Source organism: Lithobates pipiens, unplaced genomic scaffold, assembly GCF_037356315.1.
Source record: "Lithobates pipiens isolate NorthernLeopardFrog02 unplaced genomic scaffold, aLitPip1_a1.2 Scaffold_1, whole genome shotgun sequence".
Taxonomy (NCBI): domain Eukaryota; kingdom Metazoa; phylum Chordata; class Amphibia; order Anura; family Ranidae; genus Lithobates; species Lithobates pipiens.
In genome coordinates, this window is record NW_027507685.1 from 146,325,635 (window position 1) to 146,343,581 (window position 17,947).

The 17,947-nt window shown below is 41.6% G+C and overlaps 1 protein-coding gene across 1 annotated transcript in view; it reads right to left on the reverse strand.

Annotated features, from left to right (window-relative positions):
* CUNH9orf78 (chromosome unknown C9orf78 homolog) overlaps window positions 1–17,947 on the reverse strand; it is a 32,291-nt gene that overhangs the window by 734 nt on the left and 13,610 nt on the right. Inside the window, exons 7-9 of the mRNA XM_077478221.1 lie at window positions 14,129–14,265; window positions 8,098–8,196; window positions 1–1,076 (exon numbers count right to left, since the gene is read on the reverse strand). The exon at window positions 1–1,076 is cut by the window's left edge and continues 734 nt beyond it. Coding sequence (XP_077334347.1) covers window positions 985–1,076; window positions 8,098–8,196; window positions 14,129–14,265 — 328 coding nt within the window. The 3' untranslated portion in view covers window positions 1–984. The remainder of the gene's footprint in view (window positions 1,077–8,097; window positions 8,197–14,128; window positions 14,266–17,947) is intronic.

Genomic DNA, 17,947 nt, shown 5'->3' on the forward strand with positions numbered 1-17,947 from the left:
GTTATAACGGCAACACAAATTCTGGGGCTATACATAGCCATTTTCTGAGGTTGTTATGAGTAAGGGCTTGTTCTATCAGCCCAAAACACATTAGCACAAACAACGTGAGGTTGCTTTAAGTAAAGGCTTGAACAACCCAAAAGACAAAAGAGGACAACCTAAAGTTACAACTAGTAAGGTCTTGCATATCTTGTAATGCAAAAGCACAGACAACCTGAAGCTACTAAGCATTAGGGATTGTATAAACCCAAAATGCAGAAGCATGGAGAATCTTAGGTTGCCATTAGTAAATGCATGCATAGCCTGAAACACATAAAACCTAAGGCTACTATGAGTAAGGGCTTGCGTAGAATGAACAAGTAAGCTTGTTTACTCACAGCAACCTCAGGGTTGCAGCACATTTGCATTTTGGGTTTAAAGTCTTTCATAGCTAGAAAGGTATATGCTACTATAAGTAAGGGATTGTATAAGACTAAATTGCAAAAGCATAGGTAACCTGAGATTTCTAAAAAGGCTTGCGTAGCTTGAAATGTGCAAGCACAGATAACTGTTGCCCATTTAAAGTAGAATAAAATAAAGATGTGCCAGCCAATTTCATTTACTTTGCTACATTGTGATTTCTTCTTGCTACAAATACCTGGTTGCTAGAGAATGAGTCACTTGTAAGGATGAATGAAATATTTATAACAGTTGCCAAATAGCTGTTCTCATTTTACCAAGGGCTTCCCTGTATTGAAAGGGCCAACATAGGAAGTTGCAAAACGCAATGTGAAAGAAGATGAAAAACACACATGCATTGAAAAAAAAAAAAAAAAGTGAGTGACGTAAAATTTTCTGAAAAAATTAATTGGGTTGTTGTCATCATATACTGTTGTCAATACTAAATTTGCCCTTTTATAAATAGGCCTCAGAAGGCCAATAGGAATAGAACAAGTTGTGCCAGATGTATGGAAGTATTACAGACTATAGTCCTTGGTGTAGAGTTTAGTAACGCCTATTCATTTTCTTGAACTTCTCATAATGATAGTCATCCGTGGCCTTTTCGTTTGATGGACGCTTGCGGTTGGGTGGAGACTCTAAGGATAAATAATTAGAAGACAAATGAAAAAATATTTTATGTATCCTTTATATTCAAGTCATAAAAAGAAACTTAAAAAAAGGGGTTGTAAAGGATATATTTTTTTTAAAATTAATATAACAAAATTGTTATACTTACCTGCTCGGTGTAAGGGTTTTGCACAGAGCAGCCCTGATCCTCCTCTTCTGGGGTGCCCCACCGGCGCTCCTGGATCCTCCCCTTCATCGGGTTACACAACGGAAAGCCACTTTCCATTGGGGCACCTGTGCTGGTGCTCTCCTGAGCCCCGCTGCTGCATCCATCGACACAGATAGAGGGACCCTACCCCACACCCACGCGTCACTGAATTTGATTGACAGCAGTGCTCATTGCTGGATAGTCAGGTAAGTAAAAGGGGGGGGGGGGGTGCAGCAAAGAAGGTTTTTCACCTTAATGCATTAAAGGTGAAAAACCTTAAGATTTTATAAATCACTTTAAAGTGGAATTAATGCCACTGTCACAAATAGCAGGCAAGCAATGTTTCTTCTGCAAGAAAATAGAACAACTTGACTGCTTGCTGCCCTCTCCAGCATGTAAACTGAGCTGTGCATGCGCATCTCAGCTTAGATTGCTGGCATGGTCCCTGTGTGCTGGGATGATTAACTCCAGTGCAAGCACAGGAGTAGCGGCATTCCACATCAGCCAATATAGACAACCAATAACAGGCACCCAGGAGAAGATGCTGGTGAGCCACAGGGATCTTTGAAGGAAAGGTAAATTCTTGCCAACATGTGTTAATGTCTTAAAAAAAAAAAAAATATATATATATATATATATATATATATATATATATATATATAATAAAAATAATAATAAATATTGTACTGCAATTATTTAATAGATATAAAAAAGAAGAGGTGAGAGAGGCAAAGTGACTAGGCAAATATTATAGTGACCAATTGTTGGATTCAATATGAACTCATGTAATATTTCTGGGATCCATACATCGGTTCTCATTCCCAATAATACAGTGTCCTGGAGAACAGGATACCCTCCCCCCGGTTGGAATGTAGCCAGTTAAAACTCTATTTTACATGAGACTAGAGGCTCCTATCTATCTAGGAGAGCTACTCTGCATGATAATGCTGACTTCAATCTGTCTATGAGAATCAAACAAGAACCTAACCGACAGAGATAATGGAGGTGGAGCACCGGAGATCAAAATCCAAGATTTTACCCCAGTTGGATTAATTGCAATTCTTGGACAGACACTGCCCCCCAGAGGCCAATTATGGCAAAACGGTCAGAACTATTATGGAAAGACAGTCAGAAAGTAATCTGGTGGAGGAGATGCCGTGGAGACACCCCAGAGACACCGTGATTTGTCCACAAGCAAAGTTGGGCAGGCAATGGGATGCAGTGTGGGTGAGGTGTGTATGTAAAAAGGCAATGTTTCAAACAGAGCTCCCTCTTATTCCATCACGAGGCTCAGCTATGAGGACGCGCCAAGTATATTATTTGTATTGTGTTTTTGATTGTGTGCTATGTAATCTTGTAACTCCTTTTAATACATGTTAGCTTTCTTATTTCCTTGGGAAATAAACGAGATTTGATTAATCTTAAACTGTGTTTGGTTTCATAGCTAACTTTGTATTATTGTGATATTAACAGCAGCATGCTCTCAGAGTTTTAATAGACTAACTAATCTATAGGGACTAGACAAATCAATACACAGTTGATATTATAATATTAATTGATATTATATTGGTTTTAACACCAATAGTGCCGCCATCCCAAACCAACAAATTACTGCAACACAGTAAAAAAGTAGAGACTTTCTAACTTCTGATGTTGGAAGCCTTGCAGTGCAACCGTTGAGAAATCACCTCTTGCTCCATTTGAAGGCTTCCCGCCCTCGAGGGCTGTAGTATGTTGCCACTGGGAAGGAACCTCTGATAACACACCCTTCACCCCCTATCCCAGTACTCAGTAAACCAAGATTGTAACTTCAGTGGAAGGCGAACCCTGACAATGGCAGAGGATCCCTGCTTTTTCCAAGGCAGGGAATCCTCTTGACATAACACAATTGACACAAACTGGATCAATTTCTTGAGCTTTACAGCCATAACTCTGTAACCACGGTTATTTATTAATTTTTTTTATCTTTTTGTTCTCCCGATCTGCTGTTTTTTGTTCCGTTTTTCTTATCTAATGTACAGTATTTTGCATTCTGCTAAAACACTTTCAATTAAGAATAAAAAAAAATAAAAAAAAAGTGAAAATGGGACTTGATAAAATGCCATCTAAGAATATAAATCCAATAAATGGGCATAGAATTATTTCCATATTTATTTGTCACATTAAACATTAAAAAGAATCACATATAATGCTCAATAGAGTGTTTCTTTTTCTGACCAGCTAAAAAAGACCACTTCTATATTTGCACTATACACAGTGTCCCATTTCACAGATAGATTCACTTCATGAGGGTCAGCCATGAAAGGGTTAAAAAGACATCCATGCAATTCCACTGATCTGAATATAGTTATAACAAATTGTTAATGGCATCATACGGTTACATCAATCTAAAGCTACACTCATCTCCACAAGAAAACAGCTAGTGGGTACACTCCTATATGGAACTACAGTGAGGAGAAAAAAGTATTTGATCCCCTGCCGATTTCGCACATTTGCCCACTGACAAAGAAACGATCAGTCTATAATTTTAATGGTAGGTTTATTTTAACAGGGAGAGACAGAATCACAAGAATATAAAAAAATAAAATAAAAAAATAAAATAAAAATCCCGACTGTCAAAAAAGTTATTGATTTGCATTTTAATGAGTGAAAGAAGTATATGATCCCCTTACAATCAGCAAGATTTCTGTCTCCCAGGTGTCTTCTACAAAGTAATGAGCCGAGATTTGGAGCACAGTCTTAAAGCGGAGTTCCACCCAGAAATGGAACTCCCACGGAACGGATTCATCCCCCCCTCCGGTGTCACATTTGGCACCTTTCAGGGGGGAGAGAATATCTGTCAAATCCAGGTATCTGCTCCAACTTCCGGGAAAAGATTGCCACAATATTGTGCGGCTAACTACGCAATGCCCCCCCCCCCCACACCTCCCCCGCTGCCTTCTGGGAGACAAACAGGTCCCAGAAGACAGCACCATTCAGAAAGCGTGACTCGCACATGTGCAGTAGGAAACAGGCTGTGAACCCGTAAGGCTTCACTTCTCGTTTCCCTTAGTAAGGATGCTGGTGCCTGCAACCAGAGCTGAGGGACAGGTTGGCTTTGGGTGACAATATCGCTGGCTTCCTGGACAGGTAGATGTCCATATATTAAATGCCAGCAGCTGCAGTATTTGCATTACCGAGGCGGAACTCAGCTTTAAAAAGGGAGTGCTCCTAATCTCAGCTTGGTACCTGTATATAAAAAAAAAAAAAAAAAAAAAAGGGACACCTGTCCACAGAAGCAATTAATCAGATTCCAATCTCTCCACCATGGCCAAGACCAAAGAACTGTCCAAGGATGTCAGGGACAAGATTGTAGACCTACACAAGGCTGGAATGGTCTACAAGACCATCGCCAAGCAGCTTGGTTAGAGGGTGACAACAGTTAATGCGACTATTCGCAAATGGAAGAAACACAAAATAACAGTTAATCTCCCTTGGTCTGGGGCTCCATGCAAGATCTCACCTCAGAGTTGACGATCAAGGAGGTGGAAACATTATGCTTTGGGGGTGTTTTTCTGCTAAGGGGACAAGACAACTTCATTGCATCAAATGGAATGATGGACAGGGCCATATACCGTCAAATATTGGGTGAGAACCTCCTTCCCTCAGCCAGGGCATTGAAAATGCGTAGTGGATGGGTATTCCAGCATGACAATAACCCAAAACACACGGCCAAGGCAACAAAGGAGTGACTCAAGAAGAAGCACATTAAGGTCCTGGAGTAACCTAGCCAGTCTCCAGATCTTGATCCTATAGAAAATATGTGGAGAGAGCTGAAGGTTCGAGTTACCAATGTCGGCCTCTGAACCTTAATGACTTGGAGGGGATCTGCAAAGAGGAGTGGGACAAAATCCCTCCTGAGATGTGTGCTAACCTGGTGGCATTTTTCTGGGATTTTTTTGGTATTCTGTCTCTCACTGTTAAAATTAAAGTTAAAATTATAGACTGATCATTTCTTTGTCAGTGGGCAAACGTACAAAATCAGCAAAGGATCAAATACTTTTTTCTCCTCACTGTAAGAGGCAGAGAGGTCCAAGACTCAGTGTTGTCCTAGTGTCCCCCTTTTTTCCAACTTGTTACAATATGGGATGTGGTAGGAGTTTTTCTGGGAGTTAACTCTTAGGTGATTTCTCTTGATTTATTTATTGTTCCTGTGATAAGGTGGGAATGTTGGAGGTGACCTTCTACCTTCCCGATCCACATAGCAGGAATGAGCCCAAAGAAGATGAATGTCATCCCTGTTTTTACTGCTTTGTACTATATCTATTTGTGTTTTTGCATTGGTCAATGCTGTGTCCCCTCACCTCTTCTGAAAGTGACCCTACATAAACCCAGCTGCCATTGTGATATTTTAGTCACAGACATATTCAGGGCTTATTAGCAGAGCAGAATGCAGGTATTAAAGAGGACCTGTAAAGTGGAAGCTGTGGACTCCCTGCAGCTCATATTTGCCCCATTGATGATGAACCATACCTTGTTATGCCTTGTAACCTGTGTCTCTTTGTGGAAGTGCTAAAGGAGCAGGGCTTTGCTTCCTAGTTTCAGAATGCTCCCCTTCCCTGGTGTCTGGGGCAGCAGCAAGAGAGGTATAGGAAGCACATATCCTTTTGATGTTTTGGAGATAGACAAATAAATATAGTAAATAAAATGTTTGTCGATCACGTATGGGTGCACACTATAATGTTGGCAGCTTCCTTGGTCTTTTATTTTAGTAGTATATCATTGTTGGTTAGCGTACAAGTAGTTTGATTCTTTTCATATCCAAATAATGAATGAATCAGAAGCAATGCAGGTTCTCAGGTACAGCTTTCACTCTAGCAAGCAGCACAATAGTGACATTGCCAAATCTCACTCCAAATGGCATGAGACTAGTAGTCACATGCAACAGTACTTTAGATCAGGGCTCCCCAACCCCCAGGAAACAAAGGAATTCACAATGTGGGAAAGGAAAGCTGTAAGAGTGCTTTACTGCTGTGACAGCTATCGGTTGCCGGCCATGGTAGGGGCAGTGTGGTGCGTGATTCAGTGCATCAGACGGCTCCCTATCTTTTTTTTTTTTTTTTTTACAAACTTTATTTGTTGTATATTGCCATGCGATTCGGCAAGGTGTGCTGAGATAAAATGACAGACATTTTACAATGCAGCAAGTTAGCCACAGCGCAGCTCCACAAAACCCACCCAAGCAGCTGCCACATCCTCCATTCTCCTACCCCCCCTGGAAAAAACTGTTTTCTATAAAGCCAGTCCCGGGTGCCAAAAAAAGGTTGGAGAGTGCTGCTTTAGAGGATCTCACACTACAGACATACAGCTGTGAGACCACAGTACTAGACACAGTCACATGTCATAAAGAAAACTGCTATTTTCTTATTGGAGGTACCTTTTTAGGTCACTGCTTAGGCACAATTAACATTTCTATATGTTGACTAAGACAACAAATCTTCACTTTTTGAAGACTGCACCACTTTAATGCACATTTCTATGGTGCGTTTTGTTGTAAAATTAATTTGAATGTCAAATCGCAGTTTAAATGCTCTCAAAACGTGGCATAGATTACCTTTTTTCCAACTGTATTACATTGGTGTGAACAGATAGTCATGTAAACTAGCTTCCTCTAGTTCACTCGCTCATAAACTCCAGCAGTTCTAACCCAGAGGACAAAAAAACCCCCCTAGCTGATTTTGCCTTTCGTGAGAGATAAAAAGAATGCCTTACTGGCTCGACCAGCCAGTCATCAGTTTGCTGAATAAAAAAAAAAAAATATTATCAATCTTCTCTTACTACCCAACTGAGGAAACCATTAGTTACATATACATATATTGGTTTTTTTCATTACTAATTGCTATGGTCGAGCAGTCCACAGTTCAGTTGCGATTACCATAAAGAACTGTTTCATTAATGGATAGTAAAATCTCCTTCCCTCCATTCTTATAGGGTCTCTGCAATTAAACTTCCAGCGATGCCAACTATTATCCACTCTCAGCATCTTCTGCTGATTCAAATTTTTGCGCTGAGCAGCATGGATATTATAGTCCTGTGAATGTGTTAAGAATAAGCCCCTCCATAATTCTTTGGAGACTTATGAGTACTTAGTGGTAAAGGTAATCTGTGGTTTGTCCAAGCAGGGCAAGGAAACAGGCTCGGTTTGCTGCCACTACCCTATTCCCCTTCCTCAATGTACATAAATCAGTTCACTTTTCTATTCCTGGTTCTCTAGTTGGAAGTTTGAAGACAAGAGAGGAATCCCTGAGAAATCTTCACGTTGTAACCTGGAGGTTACACAAGGCTAACGGCCCTTTCTCTGTTCCTGTGGGGTACCAAATAGTGCATGAGCTTCCAATAACCAATAATCAGCAGTGTAACATAGAATGAAAGGTAATGAGAAACCTGCTTTCCATACCGAGATGAACAGAGACACAGGAGGGAAGAACAGTATGTACAAATGGGGAAACTGGAAGATAAGGGAACCTGTTTTGTTCACCTGCCTGGATGCAGGCACAATTACTGAAAATTATATGTCTGACAATAATGACAACAAAAGAAGGCAAATTCCTTAAAAAAAAAAAAAAAAAAAAAAATGTGATTGGTTGGCATTTACCTAGGAATGTGCAGAGAGCTACCTTGGTGCTAAATAAACATGAATAAAAATGAAAAATAATTAAAACAAAGAAATCAAACTAAATTATTAAACTACGGTATAACACAGATGTTCTCTTGCTTCATTTATGAGCATTCCTTGGATTCAATAAAGCATTTACAAAAGGGAAATGGAGGTTTTACATTTGCTGCCCATAGGTTACACTTACTCTCTGGTTCTGGCTTCTCTGTGTCTCCTACACGGAGAGGTCGGGCTTTGGGTTCCTCTTTGTAGCGTCTTATGGGAGTACTCAGGTCCTCCTGGTAAACTGGATAACAAAAGAAAAAATGATATGGATTACAGAAAATCTACAATGTTTAAAAGGTTAGATATGTGTATAGAAATAACCAGCTCAAATCATATATAAACCCAAGAACAACAAATAATGTATTGCAGTTAACCAGTCCATTCAGGTCTACACTCTTTTCTCCACTGTACCTATGAAGGGAACCATGGTCATCTCACAAGCTGGAATATAAACCTGATGGGACTAGGCAGGGGTGGACTGACAACTCATGGGGCACCCGGGCAATAGGAGATTATGGGGCCCCTAGGCAATCCGAGATTATGGGGCCACAGTACACACACACACACACACACACACACACACACACACACACACACACACACACGTTTCTATTGGCTGAGAAGGTACTAGAGAGGTGGGGCAGCTATAATCTCAACATTTTTAGACCAAAAGGATGTCGGCGAGGGACATTTCAGAGACAGATGTAAAAAAAAAAAAAAAAAAAAGAAAAAGATTTTTACATACTGTCCCTGGTTTTACTGAGGCTATCAATCCTGATGGGCCCCCCTTGTGGCTCAGGGCCCTCGGGCAGTGCCCGAGTGGCCCAATGGTCAGTCCGCCCCTGGGACTAGGGCAGTGGTTCTCAACGCCTATCCTCAGGGCCCACTAACAGGCGAGGTTTTATGTATTACCTTGGGGAGATGCAGACTAGAATACTGCAATCACTGAGCAGCAAATTATATCACCTGTGATGTATTTCAGTTTTCTTAAAAACCTGGCCTGTTAGTGGGTCCTGAGGACAGGAATGGGGAACCACTTGACTAGGGCATTACTTGAGTATCAATTAAGATATCCAGAAGTACCCCTATTTGTGATGGGAAATATTAATTGTTACATAGACCCCGCTTAAGACAAGCCCCCCCCCCCCCCCCGCCACAGCGGGGAGGGGGACTCGTTGCACGGCTTTAAAAAATGTTATAGCTGAACTGGACTGGATGGATCAGTGGCGCACCAAGCACCTGAAAGAAAAGCAATTTTCTTGTTTTTCTAAGGCCCATTTCTCATTGTCATGTAGAGACCTATGCCTATGCTCGTTTACTGCTGACCATTATATTTTAGACGTTAACTATACCCTCAGTGGCATCTCTGACCATTCCCCATTAACTATACAACTGGAGGTTCGCCCTCCCTCTACCTTAGTCAAGGCTACATGGAAGTTAAACCTGATGGGACTAGTAGTTTACCCAACAATAAGGACGTTTGTGTTTTCTTTTCAGCCCACAGGAACTGACATGTACACTGCATTTCTGTACTTATCTTAAAATGAAAATGAATGCAGCCACCACATCTAAATCCCCATACACACAGGCCAAATATCAGCCGAAATCAGTCAGTACAGTAGATATTAGCTGACATTCAGCCCGTGTGTCAAGTCCTTGTTTGGCAGAAGCCAACCTCATGACATCTGTCGAACGAGCATGCAGGAAAACCTGTAGTGCCACCACCTTTTTTCTTTTTGCTTCATGGAACTTTGGTTTGTGGACCAGGCAGGCACCCAGCAATTCACAGCAGTACGGGACTTTATTTGGTTTTCAGAGCGGTGCAACTTCACTCTGACTGGTGTGTTGTGGCGGTGGACGGTCGCCCTGTCAGAACACAATAGCACAGTGGCGAGATCGCTGTACGTACATTGAACAGTTAGTACAGAGACCTCCTCACGAGCTGGTCAGTCATTTTGCAGAACAAAAAAAAAAAAAAACTCACGGTGTGCACCAGGCTTAATCCTTAAGGACTGGTAAGCAGAAATATTACAATTTTGTTTTTGGGTTTAGATACGTTTTGAGGCCACCGGGGCTTAGCTCTTTCCTCTTTACACCTATTAGCCCCCTGGAGTGGAGCACGTTCTGGGATACAGGGCTATGCTTACACCTCTACTTTCAGCAGCACCAAAAGCAATATAACCAGTAACAGTCCTTGAATAATTGCAGGTCTGAAAGTCATCTAACAGCAACGTCAGTACTATAATAATGTTCCCGAGATGCTAATAACTGATGTTTAACAGTACCTAAAGCAGCTGGTGCTGAATAACCCCTGCACATAAAAACAGGTAAATGTGGGGACACAGCTTACACCTCCAACATCCAGAATTTGTAATACATCTTATATAATTAAATAAGACAGGGCAAGTATGTCAATGTGGACAATATAGATAGTGCTGGTATTAGCGATCTCCTGAAAGGGTTAATAAGATCACATTCAGGCAGATGTGCTCTTATCATAGGCAGTTGTCAGCTACACATCCCTTCCTGGAGATAAACTCCTCTGTCATTCCCCTCTGCTAAGTGAAACCAAAACACTGCTCCGCCGTCACTGATGTCTGTTGCTCAACAGCACAGCTTGTCTGATGTATTCACTATTAAGCAGCTACTCCAGGGATCTTGAGGTGGAAAAACGGTACATACACCATGCCAGTCAGATGATAATAGCCAATGCTGGACTCACAGACTGCAATCTGTAATGATCTCTCTCCCAGCCTTGCTGTCAGTGGGCAGTAATGGTGAACTTCCCTCTCTCAGCCCACATCTCCTAGCATAGTCTCCCTAGCAGAGACGCTCCTTCTGCCATACAGGACCCAGTCTCCCTCACAGGGCTCCTCCATCTTCCAACTGGCTCCTGCCCTCATAGTCCAACATCAGCCATTACCATCTGACTGGCATGGTATGTACTATTTATCATCCTGAAGATCCCTGGAGTGCTGTCAAAATGGGTAGATTTTACCCCCTTCCTGACCAGGCCATTGTTTGCCATTTCGCGCAATCATGAAACGCTGTATACAAACATGGATATCAAACTTTTCACACAAAGCTTTCTTTTGGTGGTATTTGATCACCACTGGGTTTTTTTATTGCTTGTGATCTAAACGAAAGAAGATTGAACATTTTGTAAAATAAACCCAATATTTTCTACTTGCTGCTATTAAACATATTTAATACAACATTTAAAAAAAAATCTAATTTCTTCATAAATGTTGGCCAAAATGTATTCTGCTACATGTGTTTGGTATAAAGAAAATACCAATACGTGTATATTGATTAGTTTGTCTGACAGTTATAGAGCCTACAAACTATGGTATAGACACTCAAATTAATTTATTTTATACTACCGTCTGATCAGCGACTTATAACAGGACTGTGGGCAATCTGACACTGGGGGGAACTGACTGCCACTGATATCACCAGCTACATCAATCAGTAATAATAATAAAATGCACTGTAACTTCACTAATAACACTGGGTAGGAAAGGGTTAACATCTGGCTGATCAAAGGGTTAAAAGGATAAGTTTACCATGTTACATCATCCCACTGCTGCAGCCGCTCGCCATTCCCTTCTCTCCCTGTGACAGCAATACGGGGATAAGTTCCCTTTACTAGCTGTCAGCACGGCCATGTGGAGTTGCGTCATTCATTCACACATCTCACATCCGTGTGTGAATGAACTACTAGCCCCGACATACTTTGTGGCTGTCGGCTTGTAGTCCTCAATGAACTACAACGGCGCTATTGAGCGCTGCGGTAGTTCATATAGTCTTCCTGTCGGTGTGAAACTGCCTGGCTGTACGATGTACGGGGCAGACCGCTCACACTGACAGTCTGCAGGAGACCTGCATGACATCAGCGATCGCTGGTGCAATCTTTTTTTAGGCTAAAATTAGTAAAATGAAATTCACATTTTTTTTACCTGCAATAAAAAAAAAAAAGTGCATTCATTATTTTTTAAAATGAGCTTATCCTTCAAAATGTGTGTGTATGTGTAATAGGTGCTGCTTTTACTAAGGATCTTGTTTTTTTCCCTGCCGTCAGTGAACAGAGCTCTATATTGTTTACAAACACAAGAGCTCTATTCCATGAATAACTGAGCCGATCAGCGGGTGCCAGTGGCCAATCATTGGCCCAGACACCACAGATTGGCTTGCGCTGTGACGAATCACAGCACAGCTGGGCCGGCGGGTGCGTGGATCACATACTAGGTACATGATCCAGTGCAGGGAGGCAGCTTTGCTGCCGTACTAGTACGTTAAGCAGTCAGCAAGTGGTTAATAGTAAATTAAACAAGCTGTGTGGTTGAGTGACTGCGGAGCAGTGTTCTGGTTTCACAAAGACCCCTTTCACATGGCAGCGCTGCTAAAACACCACTAAAGTGCAAGACTTTGTTGCGGTGCTTTTCAGGCGCTAGCACGGCAGATTTTTGAAGGTCAAGTGACCTTAAAAAAAAAAAATGTTTAAAAATCCCATTTTGCAGCATTTTCAAAGCAGTTTTAAGGTGCTTTGGAAGTGCTGCCCATTCAATTCCATGGTCAGGTGCATTTTTCCTATCGCCCCGCAAGCGAACCACCCGAGTGTGAAAGCATTGCAAATAACAGGTGCTTTTTAGAGGCCATTTCTAGCGCTAAAGCACCTGAAAACTGCCTCAGCAGAGAGAAGTGACAGAGGAGTTGATCTCCAGGGAAAGGATGTATAAAAAAAAAAAAAAACTGCCTATGATAAAAGCACATCTGTCTGAATGTGATTTCATTAACCCTTTCATGAGATTGCTAATACCAGCATTATCAATATTTTTTACATAGACAGACATACTTACCCTGTCGTATTTATTTATGATTTTTCTGTTTAATTCTGGACATTGTCCCTATGTGTGTTTTTATGTGAGGGGGTTATAAAGTGCCAGCTGCTTTAGGTAGTATTTTGCAAAATATTCACAGCAGTGATGTGAACTGGCTGGCTGTTGGGAGATCCAGCACTTGGAGACATGGGGTTGATTTACTTAGTTACATATAAAGGTTGAATAAAGACACCAGTCCATCTAGTTCAACCTACTAATGGCAAATAGACTGTGTACTTTAAGTGCATTTGCTCCAGAGCTTGGTAAATAAGGGAGAGCTCTGCTGACTTCCATCATCCAATCATGTGCAAGCAAAAGTGCATTTTTATTTTTTTTACCTTGCATGTGCTTGGATATTCTTTGTAAAGTGAAGCTTTATCTGATTTACTGAGCTCTGGAGTAACTGCACTTGTAAGGTGCAGAGTCTATTTGAATTTAGTAAATCCACCCCACTGTTTACATTGAAATTGATGTTTAGCAATGTCTGTCAAATGACAGCATAGATCTTGGGGATCTATTTTTGAAGAATTTATTTATGTTACTTAATGAAAAGTAAAAAAAACAAAACAAAAAAAACATGTTTTTATGTACAGCTGATAATTATGTGTGTACATGGGGCAGCCATGTTTGCTCTTACAAGTCAGACTCCTCTTCCTGCTTAGATGGGATTGTTAATTACACTGCCAATATTTTGCTTCCTGCTTAGATTTGCTTGCTTATTACATAATCCTACTCTGCGTCCTCCTTATATGTGTTGGTTATTGCATTGTCTGGCTCAGCTTACAGCTTAGATGCATGTTATTACATAGTAATGCTCTGATTCCTGCTTAGATGTGCTTGACAAGTACATAATCAAGCTCTGCCTCCTACTTAAATGTGTTGCTTATTACACTGTCATGCTCTGATTCCAGTTCAGATGCATTTGCCATTACATAGTAAGGCTCTGCTTAGATATGCCTGCTGATTACATAGTCGGATTCTGCTTCTGCTTCCTGCTCAGATAGGTTTTCCAATTACATAATCAGGCGTTTCCTCCTTAGGTGTGCTGCACAAAAACATTATTTTATGACTAATCTTATCTCATTGCAAATATACAGGTTTGCACATTCACTTTCTAAGTGTCTTTTCCTTCAATTCATCTTATCCCAGCAGTCATTTTTAAGTCTGCTGCCTACATTCCCTGACATACTGATAACCCTGGAATGCTGTATAAGAAAAGGTTCATGTTCAGAAATTAGAGCAGAGATTGCCCCCAAGTACGGTGAGCAACCTGTTTTCAGCTATTTCTCTTACATCGATTGTGCTGAACATAGTTGACAGCCATGTTGGTAGGTACAAAGGAAGTCTGTTTGTCCTTCTTTTTATTCTGCTGCTCAGCCAATAAACGGGCTTTAGCCTCCTCTGTGAAGATGATATTCTTTATTTTTGCACTAGAAAAGAACGAAAAAGAAATGAAAAAAATAAATAAATAATCACCCAAAAAAACAAAAAAAAAAAAAAACAAAAAAAAAAAAAAAACAACAACAATGCATATTACAACATAAAGCTGAATTAAAAAAACATGCAGAAAAGCAAAGTAACAAGAAATGAAAACATCGCCATTCAACCATCATATATGAAATGGTCGAAGGAACTTTGGAGATTACTATAGGGTTATGGTTAAGGGATTATGGAACAGCTATGAATAAATTGTTACTATATGCTTCTCCGATTTGGTTGATTCAACGTCATTTCCTCGAATAATCCTTTTTTGTACATCATATGCCTTTAAAAGAGAACAAAGTTCCTCTGCAGACATTTACCTATAGGCAAGCCTATAAAAAAGGCTTACATATAAATAGTGTAAATAGCTCCTAAATGTATCAACCAATACATTTATATGTCATCTTACTGCAGTTGAGATGAGACATAATTTCTTTCACTTACCGTATATACTCGAGTATAAGCCGAGATTTTCAGCCTCTTTTTTGAGGCTGAAAGTGCCCCCTCGGCTTATACTCGAGTCGCCGCTGTCTGACTGCTCGATCAGCGTATCGAGCAGACAGACGGCGGACATTAATTTTCAAAAGCCGCGCCTCCTTCTCCGCCTCCGCCTGTGATAGGCGGAACACTGAATTTCCCAGCAGTCAGTGTTCCGCCTATCACGGACATCCGCTCATTCTCATACTACGGACGAGTATGAGAGGATGTCCGTGATAGGCGGAACACAGGCTGCTGGGAAATTGAGTGTTCCGCCTATCACAGGCGGAGGCGGAATTTTGAATTGTAGAATGGCCGCCGAGAAGAGCGGCGATCCATCGGCACGGGACGGAGGAGGCACGGGACGGAGGAGGCACGGCACGGCACGGGACGGAGGAGACACGGGACGGAGGAGGCACGGCACGGGACGGAGGAGGCACGGCACGGGACGGAGGAGGCTCGGGACGACGGCGGCTCGGGACGGAGGCTTGGGACACAGGTAGGCTGGACACACACACAAGGCTGCACGGACACACACACACACACACACACACACACACACAGGGATGGATGGATGGATACACACACACACACACAGGGATGGATGGATGGATGGATACACACACACACACACACACACACACACACACACACACACACAGGGATGGATGGATGGATACACACACAGGGATGGATGGATGGACACACACACAGGGATGGATGGACGGACACACACACAGGGATGGATGGACGGACACACACACAGGGATGGACAGCCATGTCTCACCCTCGGCTTATACACGAGTCAATACGTTTTCCAGTTTTTTGGGGGTAAATTGGGGGCCTCGGCTTATACTCGGGTCGGCCTATACTCGAGTATATACGGTATATATCAACTTCCGTATCTTGTGGATACTTTGCTAAGGTTAACAATACAATTCACATACTAATTTCTTGTAAATACCAGCGTGCGTATGTACAGTGCCTTGCGAAAGAATTCGCCCCCTTGAACTTTTCAACCTTTTGCCACATTTCAGGCTTCAAACATAAAGATATAAAATTTTAATTTTTTGTGAAGAATCACCAACAAGTGGAACACAATTGTGAAGCGGAACGAAATCTATTGGATAATTCAAACTTTTTTAGCAAATAAAAAACTGAAAAGTGGTGAGTGCAAAATTATTCGGCCCCTTTACTTTCAGTGCAGCAAACTCACTCCAGAAGTTCAGCGAGGACCTCTGAATGATCCAATGTTGTCCTAAATGACTGATGGTGATAAATAGAATCCACCTGTGTGTAATCAAGTCTCTGTATAAATGCACCTGCTCTGTGATAGTCTCAGGGTTCTGTTGAAAGCGCAGAGAGCATCATGAAGACCAAGGAACACACCAGGCAGGTCCGTAATACTGTTGTGGAGAAGTTTAAAGCCGGATTTGGATACAAAAAGATTTCCCAAGCTTTAAACATCCCAAGGAGCACTGTGCAAGCAATCATTTTGAAATGGAAGGAGTATCAGACCACTGCAAATCTACCAAGACCTGGCCGTCCCTCTAAACTTTCAGCTCAGACAAGGAGAAGACTGATCAGAGATGCAGCCAAGAGGCCCATGATCACTCTGGATGAACTGCAGAGAACTACAGCTGAGGTGGGAGAGTCTGTCCATAGAACAAAAATCAGTCGTACACTGCACAAATCTGGCCTTTATGGAAGAGTGGCAAGAAGAAAGCCATTTCTCAAAGATATCCATAAAAAGTCTTGTCTAAAGTTTGCCACAAGCCACCTGGGAGACACACCAAACGTGGAAGAAGGTGCTCTGGTCAGATGAAACCAAAATCGAACTTTTTGCCCACAATGCAAAACGATATGTTTGGCGTAAAAGCACCACAGCTTATCACCCTCAACACACCATCCCCACTGTCAAACATGGTGGTGACAGCATCATGGTTTGGGCCTGCTTTTCTTCAGCAGGGACAGGGAAGATGGGTAAAATTGAGGGGAAGATGGATGCAGCCAAATACAGGACCATTCTGGATGAAAACCTGTTGGAGTCTGCAAAAGACCTGAAACTGGGACGGAGATTTATCTTCCAACAAGACAATGATCCCAAACATACAGCAAAATCTACAAAGGAATGGTTCACAAATAAACGTATCCAGGTGTTAAAATGGCCAAGTCAAAGTCCAGACCTGAATCCAATCGAGAATCTGTGGAAAGAGCTGAAAACTGCTGTTCACAAACGCTTTCCATCCAACCTCACTGAGCTCGAGCTGTTTTGCAAGGAAGAATGGGCAAGAATTTCAGTCTCTCAATGTGCACAACTGATAGAGACATACCCCAAGCGACTTGCAGCTGTAATCGCAGCAAAAGGTGGCTCTACAAAGTATTAACGCAAGGGGGGTCAAATAATTTTGCACACCCCACTTTTCATTTTTTTATTAGTTAAAAAAGTTTCAAAAATCCAATAGATTTCGTTCCACTTCACAATTGTGTCCCACTTGTTGGTGATTCTTCACAAAAAATTAAAATTTTATATCTTTATGTTTGAAGCCTGAAATGTGGCAAAAGGTTGAAAAGTTCAAGGGGGCCGAATACTTTCGCAAGGCACTGTACATGCCTATAATGTTTATTAGAGAAACTTACAGTTGGAATAACAATAATAAGTTCAATAACATCACAAGGAGCCTGTAGAACTCCAATATTTTGTACGTTAATATTCTTGAAAATCAATAAAGAACAATTTTGGAAAAAATAAAATAAAAATCTCCTCAATGTGTACATTACATGCAGCCAGTGACATCACTGGCGCATGCGCTATGAAGGAACAGCCATGGCTGCTGTTCCTTCCAAGCCCTGTGCCGTGAACAGCGGCTTCCACGTGCAAGCCCTGTGCCGGAGCTCACGAACCTAGAAAAAGCCCTGGGAAAGATGTCGGCCGCCTCAGCCATGCGCGCACGCCGCTGGAAGGCTTTGTTCTAAAAAGGTAAGCATTTCATAATTAGTAGGCGATGCTTACTAGCTCATAATGCCTTTGTCTTACTGTTTTTTTTTTCTTCTAAAGAGTTTATAACCTCTTTAAAAGACTTCTTAAAAGGGGATGGGCTGAAGGAGAACGATAGCAAGGATGCTTCCTATGATATACTGTCTAAGCAAACA